The sequence below is a fragment of the Ursus maritimus genome, unplaced genomic scaffold, assembly GCF_017311325.1.
Source record: "Ursus maritimus isolate PB19 unplaced genomic scaffold, ASM1731132v1 scaffold_2, whole genome shotgun sequence".
Classification (NCBI taxonomy): domain Eukaryota; kingdom Metazoa; phylum Chordata; class Mammalia; order Carnivora; family Ursidae; genus Ursus; species Ursus maritimus.
In genome coordinates this window covers 6,496,434-6,514,172 of record NW_024424452.1, presented here as the reverse complement: position 1 = coordinate 6,514,172, position 17,739 = coordinate 6,496,434, and the positions used below count along the sequence as shown (strand labels likewise).

The following is a 17,739-nucleotide window of genomic DNA, read 5'->3' as shown; positions in this document are numbered from 1 at the left end:
CACATTGCCGCTTCAAGTGGTTCGCCTAGAGCATCTTATCCTCAGAACCCACCCTGATTATTCTAGTGGGCAAAGGGCTTATCATAATTGGGCTCCCCACTTTATTTTTAATTGTCCAAGGCCCATTTGCCAGACTGTATGGCTTATTTAGCTATTGGCCTCAGCCTAAGAATAGCCTTTAGGGAATGCCTCTAGTTCCTCCATAGCTGAGCGTATGCCTGTAACGGAGTCTCCCCAGACCAGATTGCTGGTTTCCAAATCAGTTCTCATCCACACAATGGAGAGCTGCCATCAGGAAACCAAGCTGCCATTTTTTAAAACGTATGTATGTATGTATGTATTTCTTTTTCAAGATTTTAAGTAATCACTACAGCCAACATGGGACTCAGACTTGCAACCCCAAGATCAAGAGTCACATGCTCCACCGAGTCTGCCAGGCACCCCTATTTATTTATTTATTGTTTTATTAGGGAGTTTTATGGCTTCCACTTAGCAGTGGAGGGAAGCACTTTTCATAGGTCCCCAAATCCCTAGCTTGTTTTAAGCAGGACTTATCTCTCACTGGCTTATTTCCCCCTTAGTCAGAAGTCAACTTTGTTTAGGTTCTAGCCAATGCATGCCGACCAGTACAAAATTACTGTTTTTGGGGGGCGCCTGGGTGGCTCAGTCATTAAGTGTCTGCCTTCAGCTCAGGGCGTGATCCTGGCGTTCTGGGATCGAGCCCCACGTCTGGCTCCTCTGCTGGGAGCCTGCTTCTTCCTCTCCCACTCCCCCTGCTTGTGTTCCCTCTCTCGCTGGCTGTCTCTCTCTGTCAAATAAGTAAAATCTTTTAAAAAAAATTACTGTTTTTTGAACCCAATATACAATCTATTACTTATTATTTGCCTCCTGCAAGGCTCAAGGTTCCTTACTTTTCTGAAGCATCACTTCCTTTCTTTTTCTCAATAGATCTTTGTTTTTATATGTTGGCTAAGAAGTCATGGGATTGGTAGGAGCAGAAAAATAAAATCAAGAAGAAACTAGAGGGGATTTGTAGGAGAACATCTAAATCGCAGCAGTTTATAATGCAGACCTAGGATGATGTTTCAGATATTAGAATTTCAAACGGGTTTCTTGTATTGGTGAGCTGTAGGGAAGTCGTATGGTCAGCTCAACCTACGTAACCTAAGCGTAACAATGTGCTTGGAATAAGTAGAAGCAGAAGGGCTAGGGCTACTCAAGGACTAAAGTCAACACTTTCTGAGCACGAGCAACTCACCTGTGGGGAGAAGAGGCGTTGAAATGCTGGCAGGAGAGTATAGGAGAGACAGCAGAGACGACCGCTAATAAAGCAGCTGCCAAGGTGAGTGAACGCATAATCCATCCCATGGCGAGACCGAAGACGAGTGTAAAACACATGCTTCAGAGCTATTCCACCCAAGGGGAGAGGATCATATTTGTGAAATTCCCAGCAAGCATTAGTTGAGTCCTGCTCCCACGATGTAGTTACTCAGTAGAGCAGTGGCCTTCGGTGGTTTTAGAAAAAGCCTGCAGACCCAGAGACACATGGTTCAAGTCAGATGAAGCCCAACAGAGGGAGTAAGCAGAGGGCAGGGGGGCCAACAGCATCTGCCATTAACAACTCCCTCAGAACCCGCAGTAGAATCTGGTAGCACACCAGTTTTACTTTACGGATAAAGTTTAGTAATTTTTCTAAAGCAGGCTCCACACCCAAAGTGGAGCTTGAACTCACGACCCCTCAGCCAGGCACCCGAATTTTAGTAATTCTTAGTATCTCACTAGTTACTTGTGAGTGGCCCTTATTTTACTTTTTTAAAAGTCAATGTAACATCAGGTAATTTTTCTACATACAACCAAGAAAAGCATCTTTTTACATCTTTCTTTTACTTAAAAACATTTTCCCCCAGTTGTACAGGAAATAAGAAAAGTATTCCTACATCGTTCATAATCCATCAAATGGTCTCCAGCCTAGGGAACCACACAGTTTTTATGCCTCCCTTCCACCTGGACTTGGGACAATGAAGGTATGAGGAGCTCAAGGGAGACTGAACACAACGGCCTATTACACGTTTTATTAATTCTTGACCACAGCAAGCAGGTTAGCTACAAAAAGAGGGTCCCCACGGCAAAATCATTTTAGTTCCTATTTATTAATTTTTATAAAACAATAAAGTTACACATAATGACAAGAGTGGTAAGTTCTGGTCTTTAAATGGTATTTTTCCAGTTAGTCTCACATCGGTATCTGTTCTCTGTGAGTACCCTGATGCTTAATAAAGCTTGTGCGCCAGACAAAAGATTTTCCGCATTTGTCACATCTGTAGGGTCTCTCTCCGGTATGAATGACCTCATGGCGATGAAGATTTGCCTTAAAACTAAAAGTTTTTCCACATTCTCTACATTCAAAGAATTCCTCCTTGGTATGGGTTCTCTGATGCTGAATGAGGTCCACACTCCGGCTAAAGGACTCTCCACATTCACCGCATTTGTGAGTGTTCTGTTTAGTATGAATCTGCTGATGGCTCAGAAGGGTCGAATGCCGACCAAAGGCCTTTCCACATTCGGGACATTTATGGGGTTTTTCTCCACTGTGGATTAACTGATGTCGAATAAGGGTTGAATTCTGACTAAACGTCCTTTCGCACTCGCTACATTTGTAGGGTTTTTCTTTGGTATGGATCCTCTTATGTTCAATAAGATATGCCATCTGACGGAAAAATTTCCCACAGTCATGACATTTATATGGCTTTTTTTGAGGGTGACACTGTTTATGGACCATAAGAGTAGACTTCTGTTTGAAGGCTTGCCCACATATGTCACATTCAAAGGGATCCTCTGATGTGTGAATTCTTTGATGTCGTAGGAAATTTGCCTGACGCCTGAAGACTCTTCCACATTCACTGCATTCATAAGATTTTGCGTTTGTAAGAAGTTGCTTATGCCGCAAAAGCAATGATCTCTGACCGAAAGGTTTTCCATACTCCTTGCATTGGCCCTGCTTCTTCCTTGTTTGAGCATTCTGATCTTGAACAAGGTGAAGGTTTTGAAGGAAGTCCTTGTGGCATTCATCGCCAGGAGTAGGGAATGCAAGTCTGTAAATGTCCAGCAATTCATTACATTCATGTAACTTTTCTGCAGGTCTCTTGGCCGTTGTCTGCTTCACCACTGACATCTTACAGGACTCTGAATCTTCAGAAATTTTCTGCTTTGGAGTTGGCTTTTTCATCTTGCATCTGGCTTCAGAACCTAACCACATAAAAAGAAAACACAGAAATGACCTCTGCACTGCAGAAGGAAAAAAAGAGAAGAAGCCAACTGTGTGTGCTATCAGACACTCAAAGGAAGCTAAGATGTGCTCGCTTAGTTACATCATCTGGCTAAAGAGGCCAAAATTCGGATTTTCACAGGACTCCTGGCTTCAATAGCAGAAAGAATTCTGGACATCAACTAACCGACAGAAAAATGCACAAGTGTGTGGCAGAGAAGTGAGAACCGAACAAACCCATCACCACTCCTGGAAAAATAACTTCCTTTGGGTACTCAATAGTGTCATGTAAGTGCAGAAAAGGGGGCACCTTATGCTTTCTCGATAAGCAGGTTTTCCGTAGTTCTGGGAGAAACAACTACTTAAAAATGGGGAGTGTAAGACAGAATAGGAAAGGAACCAGAGGGAAGTAGGTACAAAAGCAAGGGAATACAGCAGTGGTTCTCAACCAGGGGTGATTCTGCCTCCTGGGGGACAGCTGACAATGTCCGGAGACATCTTTGGTGATCACAACTGCAGTGGTGCTGCTCAAATCTAGTGGGTAGAGGCCAACGATACAGCTAAACATCCTACAACACACAGGACAGCTCCGCACAACAAAGAATTATCCAGCCCCAAATGTCAAGAGAGCAGAGGTTGAGAAACTCTGGAGCAGAGGAATATGGAAAAAGGTAGAAGCAGCAATCACGACACAGTAAGTAGGAAAAGGTAGATACGTCAAGAAACACTGTGGGAATATGAAAAACAAAATGAGAGCAAAGGAACAAGAGAAAACAGAGAGGAAGGGAAAATAACAAGGGTAGAATAAGGAATATCTATTTTGGCATAAGAGCTGTCGGATCGGCTGCTTGAGAAGCATTCTACTACTATGGAATGAGGATGAGCTTTGCAGACTTGAAATCGAATCCCAACTATCAATCTGCAGTGTGACAGATACCGGAATCTTTTCAAAGTTTATTTATTTATTCATTTTTAAGTCATCTCTGCACCAGTCGTGGGGCTCAAACTCATGACCCTGAGATCAAGATTCACACACTCCACCGACTGAGCCAGCCAGGTGCCCCTGAATCTCTTAGTTTCTTCATCTGGAAAATGGGGCTAATGGTCACACGTGCCACCATCGGAGGGCAGCAGGGATGAATAAGTGGGAGGAGATACACCAAACTCCCGGCTCAGTCTCTGGGGCACACAAGGGGCTTCATTAATGTGGCTTTCCTGCCTCTTCAGGACTGCCACTCGACTGGGCCTTCTCCTCACCCACCTGGGCAAGCACTACTGGAAGCCTTCCTAGTCCCAGCTCTTGGTAAATCCAGGATCCATGGTTCTTCCCACTGCTCCAGCAGGCAGATCACCTCAGGTTTGGGAAACTGAAATCCTACTCACGGAGAAGTAAATGGGATGTGGTTAGTGAGTTACAGAGAGATGTCCTAGAGCTCAGCTTAACCCCCTTGGGTCTACGGTGGCAAACAGATAAGGACAATAATCAAAAGGGCTGGTGAGAACAGAATTCGGTAGTCTGACAATCTGACGATCTTTACAGAAAGCCTCAACAATCATCACAGCTTTAGATGTGGTCATTTCGCTCTTAGAGATACAGCCTACGGAACAATTAGGACCAAGAGGAATGGACCAGAGCTGTTCAGCAGAGTTGTACCAGTGCAAAGCTGGAAATAACAAACACCAACAGGGCAATGTCTACAGCGGAGCACGTGAATGCAGGGAAGGCGACAGTATTAGGCAGATACTAAAAATCTATGTGTTCAAGAATATTAAAATAGGAAAATGTTCCCTATATGCTTTAAAGCAGAATGCAAAACTCAAGTGAAGTATAATCCAAATTTTGTTTTTAAAAACTATGCATGTGTGAAAAAAAAACCTATGCATGCGTGTGTATATGTACATAAGTATACATATATATGAAAAGATGAGAAAAAAATCCAACCAAAATGTTGACGGGGATCATTTCTGGGCAGTGGGCCTACAGAGGATTTTTATTTCCTACTCTGTTATTGAAAAGTCATTGGGACTTAAAAGTGCCCATACCCTTTAACACCAAAATTCTGTATCTTGGGGAATACTCAAAGTAATATAAAGATTTATGGTCAGAAACATCCATTAGAACATTGTAATATAGAAACTGATGAATTCATAAACAAGCCAACAACAACAACAACAAAAAAACAAAGCCAAACTAAAATATCCCCAAATGGGAAAATGATTAAACATTACAGATCATACAACAGAATTACATCATGGTCATTTACTATATTTATGGGGGCTTTTAATAGCCTAGGGAAAATGCTGATGCCATAATGTTAAGATTTAAAGGAACTACAGAATTATACAAAGAATATGGTCAGCTACGTTTTTTTAAAAGCATCGGGGGAAAAAAAACAGGAAGGAAATATTCCAAAATATGAACAGCGTTACCCCTGAACGTTCTCCCCTCCCTGTCCTAATTTCCTGTACCTTCTGTGTATTCGAGTCTGCTCTTGTAATGCTTTTACAAGGAAAACAGACATCGAAAACTCCAGAGGTGGACGGACAATTCCACAAGAGGTGGTCAAGACTGTGGCAAGAGTGTCAATGTGGGGGTCAAAGCTGTGGCCCCAGAAAGAAAGCAGTTTATCGAGGAAACACCCATAGGAGGAGATTCTGCACTTGGAATAAGACAAAGGCAGGCTCCCCGAGGAGAAAAGCAGTGAAGGGTCAGAAATGAAGTCAGTTAAGAGTCATTTCCTGGACACCGGTGATGCTGCCCACAAGGAAGGAACCCATTTCCAGACAGAAGACAGAAAAAGACTTTTCAAGAGGAAAGGAAGCTAACCTTTGGAATCCAAATCAGCCATAATCTTTTCAGCTCCTACAGGTCTTATAGATGTGGAGGATGCGGATCGGGGTGGGGAGGGGGTTAAGTGTCTCTGACCTCTAAAACAAAAGGAAACTATTCATTGTCCACAGTCCCTTATTTGAAAACCTGGAGGCCAGACGTGTTTCAGGATTCAGAATTTTTTCCAGATTTTAGAAAGGTGACTGGTGTGTATATTTTCTATTACGTACCACCCCCAACAGGGGTTGGAGCTGTACCCTTAATCAAACGCACTGATATTTCTGATGCTAAACAGATAGATAAAGACCAGGTGGGAAAAATAAGGATGAGACCTAGCTTCCTGGGGGAAGAGATCAGGTTGGGTCTTGCCGCCAAATAGAGTTAGGAAAAAAACTAGTTTTCGGAGTTTCTCTGATTTTGGAATTGCAAATAAGGGACTGAGGACTTGTGGAGACGCTCAAAGCCAAACCTTCAAGCCGAGTCATTACCCAACAAGATCATGTTTCTGTAATTCTCCAGCATCACATCTCTGTAGAGGTCCTTCTGAGCCCAGTCAAGTCTGTTCCACTCTTCTCTGGTGAAGTACATAGCCACATCCTCAAAGGACAGCAACTCCTGGAAAGAGAGACTAATTGTAGGCTCAATTCTTACAATAACTTGGTGAGCTATCACTATTATTCTCCGGGTGAGGTTTGAGGTGGTCAGGTGACTCGGCCAAGCTCATTCTTTCTTCTCTGCTACAGAGGAGACAAACTTCTTCTGTCAAGGGCCAGATGGTAAATATTTTAGGCTTCCCAGGAGATTTATTCAGCTCGGCTACGGTCACACAAAAGCAGCCGGGAACAACAGGTAAGTGCACGGGCACGGCTGTGTTCCAGGTCAGTCTGCTGACCCTACTCTTCTGCAATACCACCTTTAACATGGACTGTGTTTCTGCCCGGGTCCCCTTCGGGAAGAGAGGAGATCATCAGGGCTTCCAAATGAGGTCACTGAAGGTAAGTCAGCACGCAGACTATTGAGACAGGAAGGTGCTTTGTGGAAACCAGCACGGCAGGCCGAAGCAAGCCAGGGGCTGGCTCTCATGGGGAACAATCACCCACCGTGTCTGAAGGGGAAGAAGGTCGGGGAGGGGTTATTAGAATCCAGGAAGTTGTTGGAAAGGAAGCAAGACTGGGGCTATGTGGACACCGTCATCCCACAGCCTGGCAGACGGAGCCATGGGAATAAAACCCTACACCACTTTCCTCCAGGTTTCTGGTCCCCTGACCCCCTCCACCCCATTGCCAAAAGCCAACTGGAAGCCAGAGGGCAAGAGAACCCACTGACGGCATATAAAGGTCAGCCTCCGAGGGCATAGAGCAAAGTGGGGATGGGTGAAGCCCATCAAAGGTGGGCAAACAGAGACTGTTTAGTACAATATATATGGCGGAAGTTTCCACTTGCAATTGTGTTCAACTCAGGTGGGCCGAGAACAGAAGGTGCCTCACACTAATGCAGCCCTTGGAGCAGAGGCCCGGTATCTGCCCACCAACACTCCCTTCCTCCTTCCCTTAGGAGAAACTGTGTAGCCAGAGGGGCTATCTGAGCAGGGTAAGGGCAATCAGTAACAGGAAATACTACCCCTACCCCTCAGGAAACAGACACCAGAATTCCCAAATTACGGGGCCCTTCTTTCCTCCCTACCAAGCCTTCCAGAGCTCCCGTTTCGAGCTCCCTCCCACCACCATCCCAAATGTCCCTCCTTTTACCAAAGCTGCCCTGCGGGTCTCCTCAGCTGACATTCTCTGCTGCTATGTGTCTGTTAGCAAGCACTGGGGAATAAAATGGCTTAATCTCCCACAGAGTAATCTCTATACATTCAGTTATATGGCCTTTAATATTTCCCCAAACTCTCACTCTCCTATTCCTCCCCAGGGTCTCCTGCACCTTTACCACCCTCATTCTTTCAAGAAACATTTACTGGGCACCAGTGAGTTGCTAGACTTCAAGCCATAGGCCAGCAATAAAGGTTCCAGCTCCTGCTGAGGCCATAGGATACAGTTGTTCAGGCTGTGCACTGCTCAACCCTACAGGACACCGTTCACAGAGTTCACCTGTGCCTGCCTTCCCCTCTGGTTTTGCTGTCTTTCCTTCCCTTACTGGACCAGCTCCCAGGAGAAAACTATACTCACTTCCAGTCACTCAGTAAGCCACTGTCTGATTTAAGCCTCATCATACCCCTGCAACTGCTCTTAGGGCGTCCCTGCCCACCCCACCCCCCCACTTGGGATCACAGGGAATAGTCGTGCAGTTAATGTAGGAAGTCAGAGGGTTTCACAGAGAAGAGGAGTTTTTAGTTTAGTCTTGAAATATGAATATGTGAGTTTGCCTGTGTACGGAGAGAATGGGCTATGCACAGGAATGGGGGAACGGAAGAGCACTGGGGATTCTCTGGAGGGCAGGGGGCAGGGCGGGCTGGAGATGAAGCCAGGGAAGCAGGAAGAACATCGGGACTCCTCAGAAAGTGCCAGCACGCTGGAGCAATGCGGTCAAACAGCAGTAACTCGAATTCCCTCCCTCCTGAATGACCTTTCTTTCAAAATTGTTAGGATGGCTTCCTAACTTGTCTCCTTACTTTTAAACACAACTTTTTAGAATCACCCTCCATAATGTTACAGATTCAATAACTAAGCTTCCCTCGTGCCCTTTAATACTCGCAGATCAGAATTTATCCCTGTAATGCAAGAGTCTGTTTACATATCTACTCTTCAAAAAAAAAACTATAAACTCCTTCAGGTAGAGTTTATCTCCCTGCACAAAGGATAGTATCTGGTACACAATAACACTGACAGAAAAAAATCAACACCACTATGGTAACAGTATCTAAAATTCATGGAGTGCTTAAAACAGAACTAGATACCATGTAAAGTATTATTTACCTATTTTACTAAGTGCCTTACTTAATTCTCACAACTCTTTGTGATAGGTGGTGTCATCCCATTTACAGATCGGTAAACCGAGGCCCAAGAAGCTTATGTAACTTGCTGAAGGTAACACATCTAAAACAAAGCCTGGATTTGAACCTGTCTGACCCCAGAGTTCAAGCTCTTTACAGCACACCTTCCAAGAAGGAAAAATCCCCAAATCAATAAAGATGGTTCAACCTGAACGAAGGAGTCAAAGCCATTGCCTGGCTGCAGGGACTACGCTGAGGAAGGGGAGGAGGAGCCCAGCTCACCTTCCACCCAGCTGTCAGGAATACAGCTTCCAAGTCCTGGTCTCTGAGACGGGGCAGGCTGGCTGCCATCAGGCTGGAGTGAAGGAGAAAAAAGATAATGAGTAAGGCCAGTCCCAATTTAAGACTCTCTCACCAGGCAGCCCTGGGACAGGGAATTCCAACAGGGCCAACACACCCGAGCTAGTATACAGTCACTGTGTTTGGTGCTGAAATAGGGGATAAAATATGAAAGGAGCTGCTAGAATAGTCTTTTTTAGGAACTTCTGAAGTTAGCTCAATTTCCAAAGCTTTATCCCAGGGCCCTGCCCTCCCCTTCTCCCTAGAATATGTTCCGTAGCACCTCCCTGAAACACTGCATACACAGACGCACAAGATCGCAGATAAGAACAGAACTCTGGCCCACAACCGGCAGCAACCAGCCCAGGATCCAAATCACACCCAATGCAGCAATCAGCCCCGAGTCAAGATCCGGTCAAAAACTGCCAGCTTATCCTTAATTCTGACTTCCTTCCTACAGTTTAGGACCAGCAGAGAAAGCCAAAAACACTCCCCTACCCAACCACATAGGATGTTCTGCTTCTATTTATTTAACCTGCCTCCTGCTTTCGCAAGCCAACAACTTCCAAACTGGGCACATCTGAGCTTTCTTTTTTTCCCCACCATAAAGCTTACCCTGCCTGCCTTTGAGTCTCTGCCAAACAAGCAATGGTGGCTTACTCCCTTGCTGTAGCAGCATCTGAATGAAGAGCCTCTGTTTGTTCTCATTTGGGGGGAGGGGGAGAGGCGTTCATGTATTTCTACAACCTACAGGATCAGCTCAGAGAGTATAAAAACAACTTTAGGGCAGTTAGAGATTTCAGACTACGTATTATACACACAGAAGCAATCATTGTCAAAAGAACATTCAGAGAGCTTTACTTGATATGAATATTTATTGAGAAACACACAGCAAACAAGGAGACTTCAAAACCGAAAGCATGAAGAGGCTGAGCTCTCGGCAGCCACCCCTTAGTTCATAAAGCGTGAGGGGTAGCAGAATATGGCACCCCATGGTGATTTGGAGCTGTGGGCACATGAAAAGCGGCACACACAGAGAAAAGCTTTCTCTGAACTCCCCTTATCTACTTAAAGACCGATCCTTGAAAAGGAACTCAATTGTCATAAATTCCCCTCCCCGGGAAGACAGACTTCTGTCATAGGAGATGAGACAAGACGTTGACACCACACCCAAACTGTCATACACCATCAGACCTGTCTGCTCTTCTAAGGACCCATTCATCTTTCCTAAAACTCATTTACTCTCCTCTAGAGGCCTACATCCTCTCTCCCCTTTCCCTATTAAGAAGGTATTTAGGCCTGAATTCTAAGCCTCTCCAGCAGTTACTCATTTGTCCATGGGTATTTCCCAGGTATACATATTAATAAACTGGTTTTTCTCTTAATCTTCTATTGCTGGGATCTCAGCTAAGAATGGAGAAAGAAAATTCTCTGCCCCTACACATGAAATGAGGAAGTACCTTGTTTTCTACTGTGACTGTTTACTAGAAACTTACAACCCTTTTAGAAATAAGCACTGCACAAGTTTACTTTCTTTAGCTGAATGGCTAGAAAGCTATAAGGTCACTATGACATGAAGACAGCTTAAGTTTCCTAGAAGAAGAGTCAGGATTTGGGGGAAATTAGGACAGTTCAAGTTTTGATTCCACAGCTATGGGTGATTGGCCTAGGAGTATAACCAAACTGTGGTCCCCACTTTGGTTTTTCTGTAACATTATAAACTCAATATTGTTACTCTCGGGGAGTACACAAGTGATGGGATACAGGTGATTTTCATTTTTCTTGTGTTTTTCTGGCCACAGGTGAACCTTGCTTTCTGGGAGTGATTTTTAAGAAAGTCTCTCGCACCATTCACGTTCCCTAAAAACATTATTTGGAAGATGCTCTGTCTTTTAAGCAAGGAGGCACTCCAAAAAATGTCCTGACCAAGGGCTTCAAGATCGGGGAAGGGACCTCAACCCTTTCATTATCTGAACTATACTGTCTACCGTGAGCATGGTGCATTTGGAAGTCAGAATCTAAAACGCCACTTCACTATGTGAACTCCTGAAACGTCCAATCACATCTCTTTTCCCCCTATAACGAAACTAAGCCACTGTATTCACCAGCCATTCATTCATCGGTGACCTGACACCACGGAAAATATTCACAAGTTGACATCTTCAGGAAGACGCTCCGTAAATGCCCTGCGACCTCCCCTGAGGGTCTCTCGAGCCCTGACACCTGCCGTGGCGGAGCCACCGGGGTTTAGCCGGGCCACCCACCCCTCCCATCACACTAGCTCTTCTCTCCCCACACCTGCTCCGCGCCTCCGACCCTCCGCCGCGCCACCTCCTCCAGGAAGTCCTTAGTGTCCACCTGCTGCGGCCATAGGGGCCGGGCTCCCCTCTCCAGGTTCCCGGCCGGACCCGCGATGCGGTCGGCGCCCCTCCAATGACCCCCCCACCCCACCCGAGGGCGCGAACGCGGAAGAAACCCGCGCCACTCGCCCGCCCTCACTAGGGCGCAGGGAGCCCAGCGTCTCCGCCCGCGTACCTTCTAGGAAGCGCGGAGGCTTCGGAACTCTTTGGTCGGGTTAGGGGAGCCGCGGCCTCCCGTCTTACTCAGGTCGGGGCCAATCAACGGACGCAGAGGGCGCCTGCTGGGCCACGTGACTTCCAGGCCCCGCCCCGGCCAGTTCCCGCCCCGCCGAGTAGTCCGGAATCTCCAGTAAGAATTACCTGAAGGCTTTTATAAAACTCTACCACTGAGACCCTCATTTTCCACACCAATTGGATCCGAATTTTTAGGAGTGGGCCTTCGTGCGACTGGGTATTTTTAATAAAGCTCCTTTTTTGAGTGTAGTGTAGGGTGGCCAACTTTTTAGAGAGCTAACCCTGGACACAGTCCTACCAGACGAATAACATAGTATGTTGAATATAATGAATGATTATACATATCTATGTTATTTAACATTAAACTATGAAAAATAGGTATTCATCTGAAATTATGTTATTCAGAAGTTACATGAATACTATTTAAACAAAGCAGCATAGGACTAATTTATCAGCGGCAATTAGTTGTAATTGGTAGTAGGACTAACCTTTGAGAAGATTCGGTATGTTTAGCAAAGAAAAAAACGTTAACAGATTAAGAAAAACACTCGTGTGAAATCTCCCTTTAAATCTTTATTTCCATGGGCCAAAACACTAGAAACAGAGAAAGAAGAGGAGGGAGAGAGAGGAATGGGGGTGTTTGTTTTACCAGTACGGTATTAGTTTGACCTGGGACAAACTAGTTCACTCTTCTGTATGTTAGTTTCCATACATGTAAAACGAGGAGACTAGTACTATGAATTTTATAGGGATGCTCTGAGTAGTAATACCCCCTTATCCTCTGTTTTGCTTTCCACTGTTTCAGTTACTAGGTCAGTCACTCCAGAAGCGGATGCTCCTCCTGCTGACATATCCTGAGAAGGTCAATGGTAGACTAACGCTAGCTCACAATGCCTGTATTATTCCCCTCACTTCAGCACATCACATAGGCATTTTATCATCTCACATCATCACAAGAAGAAGGGTGAGTACGTACAATACCATATTTGAAAGAGAGACCACATTCACGTAGCTTTTATTAGTATATTGTTATAATTGTTCTATTTTATTATTGTTATTAATCTCTTAATAACACTTATATCCTAAGTGTATAAGTATAGGGAAAAACATAGTATATATAAGGTTTGGCACTATCCACAATTTCAGGCATCAGCTGAGGGTTTTGGAATGTATCCCTCCACAGGTAAGGGGGGAATACAAAAAAGGGGGACCACTTTCTGTTCATTCTCTACTGTATTAAATGAGTTAATATATGTGAAGTGTTTAGAACAATGTCTGACCACAGTAAATGTTCCTGAAGCATTAGGGAGAAAATCTTCAGTTTTCTAAACATCGTTAGATGAACGCAGATATTCATTGCATCTTGAAGGTCTGAAAGACAATTAAGAGAATCAGGAAATCCTACATCAGGCTCCTCCGCTATGAGCCTGCTTCTTCCTCTCCCACTCCCCCTGCTTGTGTTCCCTCTCTCGCTGGCTGTCTCTATCTCTGTCGAATAAATAAATAAAATCTTTAAAAAAAAAGAGAGAATCAGGAAATAAAATGAAATTCATTCATTTAATTAATATTTATTCAGGGCCTACAGTGTTCCAGGCACTGTTAAATTTCAAATATTGCACATTTAAATGTTACTCAAAGTATTTAGGACTTGGTCCAGGCAAAGCACTGCTGATCTCATACAGGAAAAACCAGTTGAGCTTTTGAAAAATTATGCTGTGCTAACATGATAACATTGGAGACTTGGAGGCCTCAAATTCAGAGGTAGTTTCATTCCTAGGATATTTACTGATCACTGAAGCTACATGGAGCAGGAGGCTAAAGAGCTCTACTAAAACACTAGGAAAGGAAAAGAAGAATTTTTAATCTCCCAGTGCTTGAGATAAGGACCACTTCAGGGAGGAGATCACTAACTAAATCTTACAAGCAGTAGTTTCTGCTGCTACTCTTTAAGCTGACCTTTCAGCTGATCCTTTCAGATACTTGTTTTTTTTTAATCTCTAGAAGTTGTTTGTTTTTATTACCTTGTATTTTTCTGTTCATTATATTTGTTTCTTTTTTATGTTTGTTTCTTTTGTTTCTGGGGTTTTGTTTTGTTTTGTTTTTTATAGAGAGAGCATGACTGGGAAAGGGGCAGAGGGAGAGAAAGAAGCTTAAGCAGACTCCACACCCAACTCGGGGCTCAATCTCAGGGCTGTGCACTGAAATCAAGAGTTGGACACTTAACTGAATGAGCCACCCAGGCACCAGCTACGTTTGTTTCTTTTAAGTCCTTGAGCATAATTATTTTATTTTTTAAAGATTTTATTATTTGAGAGAGAGCACATGCAGAGGGGAGGGACAGAGGGAGAAGGAGAAGCAGGCTCCCTGCTCTGCTGGGGCTTGATCCCAGGACCCTGGGAACATGACCCGAGCCGAAGGCAGGTGCTTTTCCAACTGAGCCACCCAGGAGCCCCAAGCATAATTATTTTAAAGGCCATGTCTCTTGGGGCACCTGGGTGGCTCAGTCAGTTAAACATCAGACTCCCAACTCTTGATCTCAGCTCAAGTCATGAGATCCCCACACTCCACTCTACTTACAGCTTGTCTCCTGACTCCATAATGTCTTTTTGGGGTCTGTTTCTATTGACTGATTATTTTCCTGGTTTTGGATTACATTTTCCTGCTAGTTTACATACCTATTAATTTTTGATTGAGTGCTAGACATCATGAATTTTGCATTGAGTGTCAGAGTTGGTTGTTTTCCTTTAAAACCATTAGAACCAGGGGCACCTGGGTGCCTCAGTCTGTTAAGCATCTGCCTTTGGCTCAGGTCATGATTCCTCAGTCCCCAGATCGAGCCCTGCATGGGGCTCCCTTCTCAGTGGGGGCTGGAGGGATCTGTTTCTCCCTCTGCCCCCTCACCCCACTCATGCTCTCTCTCACAAATAAATAAATAAAAGCATTAGAACCATACGATCCAGAAACCCTTCCTTGGGTTAATACCCCAAAGAAATGAAAGCAGTGTGACTCAAACATATTTTTACACCCATGTTCTTAGCTTTATTCACAACAGCCAAAAGGCAGAAGCAAGCCAAGTGTCCTGGACAGATGAATGGATAAACAAATTGTGGTGTATCCATAGAATGGAATATTTTCCAGCCTTAAATTGGAAGGAAATTCTGACAAATACGATATACAAATATTGTATGATTACACTATGTGAGGGAGCTAAAGTAGTCAAATTCATAGAGACAAAGAGTAGAAGGGGGTTGCCAGGGGCTGAAGGGAGGGTGAAATGGAGAGTTGATGTTTAATGGGGACAGAGTTTCAGCTTGGGAAGATGAAAAAAGTTCTGGAAATGGAATGTGGTGATAGTTGCACACAGTGTGAATGTCCTTAATGCCACTGAACTGTCCACTTACAAATGATTAAAAAGTTAAATTTTATGTTACATATATTTTACCAGAATAAAATAATTTTTTTTCTTTAAGACAGTTCAAATTACTCTCAGATCAGCTTGACTCTTTCAAGGCTTGTTATGAAGCTTTGTAAAGATGAGTCACCCCAAGAAGAGTGTGACCTTGGCTTGAAAGCTTGAGCAAATCTTGACACCCTTTAGGGCTGATTTAATACTTTTACTAATTATGGCAGTCAGGACAGGAGCATCTCCCAGCTCTGTGTGAACTCTGAGAATTATTCAGCTTACAGTTTCCTGTTCATTCTTTGCCTGGCATTGATTCTACTAGGAACAGACTCAAGAGGACCCATTGTAGAAATTTCTAGAGATTTTCTCTGTGTAGCTTCTGGCTTCCAAGGATTCTGCTACCCAAATCCCAGCTACCTCCACCTCCTTGAATTCAAATCTCGGTGTCCTCATCTTAGAGAGCCTGCTGTGGTCTGTTTGGACTCTTCCTCCCCTGCACTGTGGCATAGAAGGTGCTTTTTTTCAGGGATCACAGGTCTGTACTGACTGTTGTCCCCAGTCTGAAACATTTTTTCATGTGTTCTGTCTAGTTTTATAGTTTTTTACAATGAATTCAGTTAAGTCCAGTCTTAGTAACTGCATCATGGCCAGAAGAGGAATCTCAGTATAGCTTTAATATGCATTTCCTTTATTACAAATGCACTTAAAATTTTCATATACTTAAATTCTATTAAAAAGAAGCAACAGAGAAACACCCGAGTGGTTCAGTTGGTTAAGCATCTGCCTTTGGCTCAGGTCATGATCTCAGGGTCCTGGGATCAAGTCCCACATCAGGCTCTTCGCTCAGTGGGGAGCCTGCTTCTCCCTCTGCCTGCTGTTCCCCCTGCTTGTGCTCTCGCTCTCTGACATAAATAAAGTCTTTTTAAAAATTTTTTTAAATTAAAAAAAATAAAAAATAAAAAGCAACAGAGGCGCCTTAGTGGCTCAGTTGGTTGAGTGACCAACTCTTGATTTTGGCTCAGGTCATGATCTTGGGTCCATGAGATGGAGCCCTGCATTTGGCCATGTGCTTAGCTCAGATTCTCTCCCTCTCCCTCTGCCCCTCCCCCACTTGCTCTCTTTCTCTCTCTAAAATAAATAAAATCTAAAAAAAAGAAGAAGAAGATGCAACAGGCCCAAAACAGAGTCACTTGGGTTAAACCTGATGCCAGCAGACCGGGTCTGGGGACCCAGAGGGGGTCCTGCAGGACCACCCATGGGGGTCCCTGGCTGCACATAGGATAGAAATGAAACACAAGTGAGCAGGAAGGGAAAGCAGAGTTTACAAAAGGTGTAGAGAGAGTGCAGATACGGTGTGTCCGGGAGAGTCAGAAAGGAAAGGAGGGAGACTCATTTTTGTTCAGGGTCTGGCGGTTTTTACTGAGGACAGTGATCTGGTGAATGTGTCCCCTCAGGCATGTAGGAACTGGTCAGAACAAAGACGAAGGCCCAGGTGTTATTCCTTGGAGCTAGGGGGCCTCCTGCCATGGTCTGGAATGTGCATATAATGGCCGTGGTGTCTAAATGAGGTATCTCTCTGATTGAATGTGGGGCGATGATCGATGATCAATGATCGGGTGGAAGCCACCTGGAAGCCGGTGGCGGGGGCCATGAAAGAATTCACCTGAGGCAGAACAAAGGAGACAGAAGTATATTGAATGCACCCCAAGGGAGCGGTGGGCAGGACAGCAAAGCAGAGACTATCTGCAAGGAGGCAGTGGGTGGGGGCTGTTTTTAAAGGGGGAAGGTGAGGAGGTAATGGCGACATAGGGGCATTTTTCCCTTTTCTGGTAACTGCCTAGTTGTAAGTAGCCCATTGGTAAGTTAGGGCTTATGGATATTATGAGGTGGGTCACCTGATGGGCCTATCTGTACTCAGCCAGGGGGTCACTGAGGGCCCTTTCAACATTCCCTGCTCAAACCTGTTTGCCTAAAAGCAGCCTCTACAATGGCTTCCCCTGGTCATTCTCTCCTGGGCCTTCCCTAGATGTTATCTATTCTGAGGAAATCATTAGCTCCTTGTCCCTTACAAGGAGGACATTCTGAGGCCTGCGTAGAGTGAGTGGGGGTGTGGAGGTGCAGGTCATAGCAAGAATAGAAGTGGGAAAAGAAGCAAAAAAAAAAAAAAAAAGGGGGCGCCTGGGTGGCACAGCAGTTAAGCGTCTGCCTCCGGCTCAGGGCGTGATCCCGGCGTTACGGGATCGAGCCCCACATCAGGCTCCTCCGCTAGGAGCCTGCTTCTTCCTCTCCCACTCCCCCTGCTTGTGTTCCCTCTCTCACTGCCTGTCTCTCTGTCAAATAAATAAATAAAAATCTTTAAAAAAAAAAAAAAAA

At 44.6% G+C, this 17,739-nt stretch overlaps 1 protein-coding gene and 1 long non-coding RNA gene across 5 annotated transcripts in view; one reads left to right on the top strand and one right to left on the bottom strand.

Annotated features, from left to right (window-relative positions):
• Positions 1-2,131: 2,131 nt before the first annotated feature.
• ZNF789 (zinc finger protein 789) lies at positions 2,132-11,972 on the bottom strand. Of its 4 annotated transcripts, none has more exons than XM_040634802.1 (5): positions 11,905-11,972; positions 9,313-9,385; positions 6,584-6,710; positions 4,527-4,640; positions 2,132-3,246 (listed from the first exon to the last, which is right to left on the bottom strand). In XM_040634802.1, exons 2-5 carry the CDS (start codon positions 9,379-9,381, stop codon positions 2,234-2,236), a joined length of 1,323 nt encoding a protein of 440 aa, XP_040490736.1. In that variant the 5' UTR covers positions 9,382-9,385; positions 11,905-11,972; the 3' UTR covers positions 2,132-2,233. The 4 variants fall into 4 exon arrangements, with proteins under 4 accessions (XP_040490736.1, XP_040490735.1, XP_040490737.1 ...); XM_040634801.1 differs by lacking the exon at positions 11,905-11,972 and adding an exon at positions 11,668-11,898; XM_040634803.1 differs by lacking the exon at positions 11,905-11,972 and adding an exon at positions 9,683-9,701.
• A 90-nt stretch (positions 11,973-12,062) lies between these two features.
• Positions 12,063-17,739, top strand: part of LOC121103737 — a 32,827-nt gene continuing 27,150 nt past the window's right edge. The window contains exons 1-2 of the long non-coding RNA XR_005835949.1: positions 12,063-12,180; positions 12,769-12,927. This is a non-coding gene — a long non-coding RNA (uncharacterized LOC121103737). The remainder of the gene's footprint in view (positions 12,181-12,768; positions 12,928-17,739) is intronic.

Coding starts and splice junctions, on each gene's coding strand:
- ZNF789 (XM_040634802.1), bottom strand. CDS start 9,381: ATGGCAGCCAGCCTGCCCCGTCTCAGAGACCAGGACTTGGAAGCTGTA. Junction 4,641..6,583: donor CAGAAACATGATCTTGTTGG/GTAATGACTCGG, acceptor CTCCGTGAGTAG/GATTTCAGTTTCCCAAACCT. Junction 3,247..4,526: donor TTCCAGTAGTGCTTGCCCAG/GTGGGTGAGGAG, acceptor TTATGTGGTTAG/GTTCTGAAGCCAGATGCAAG.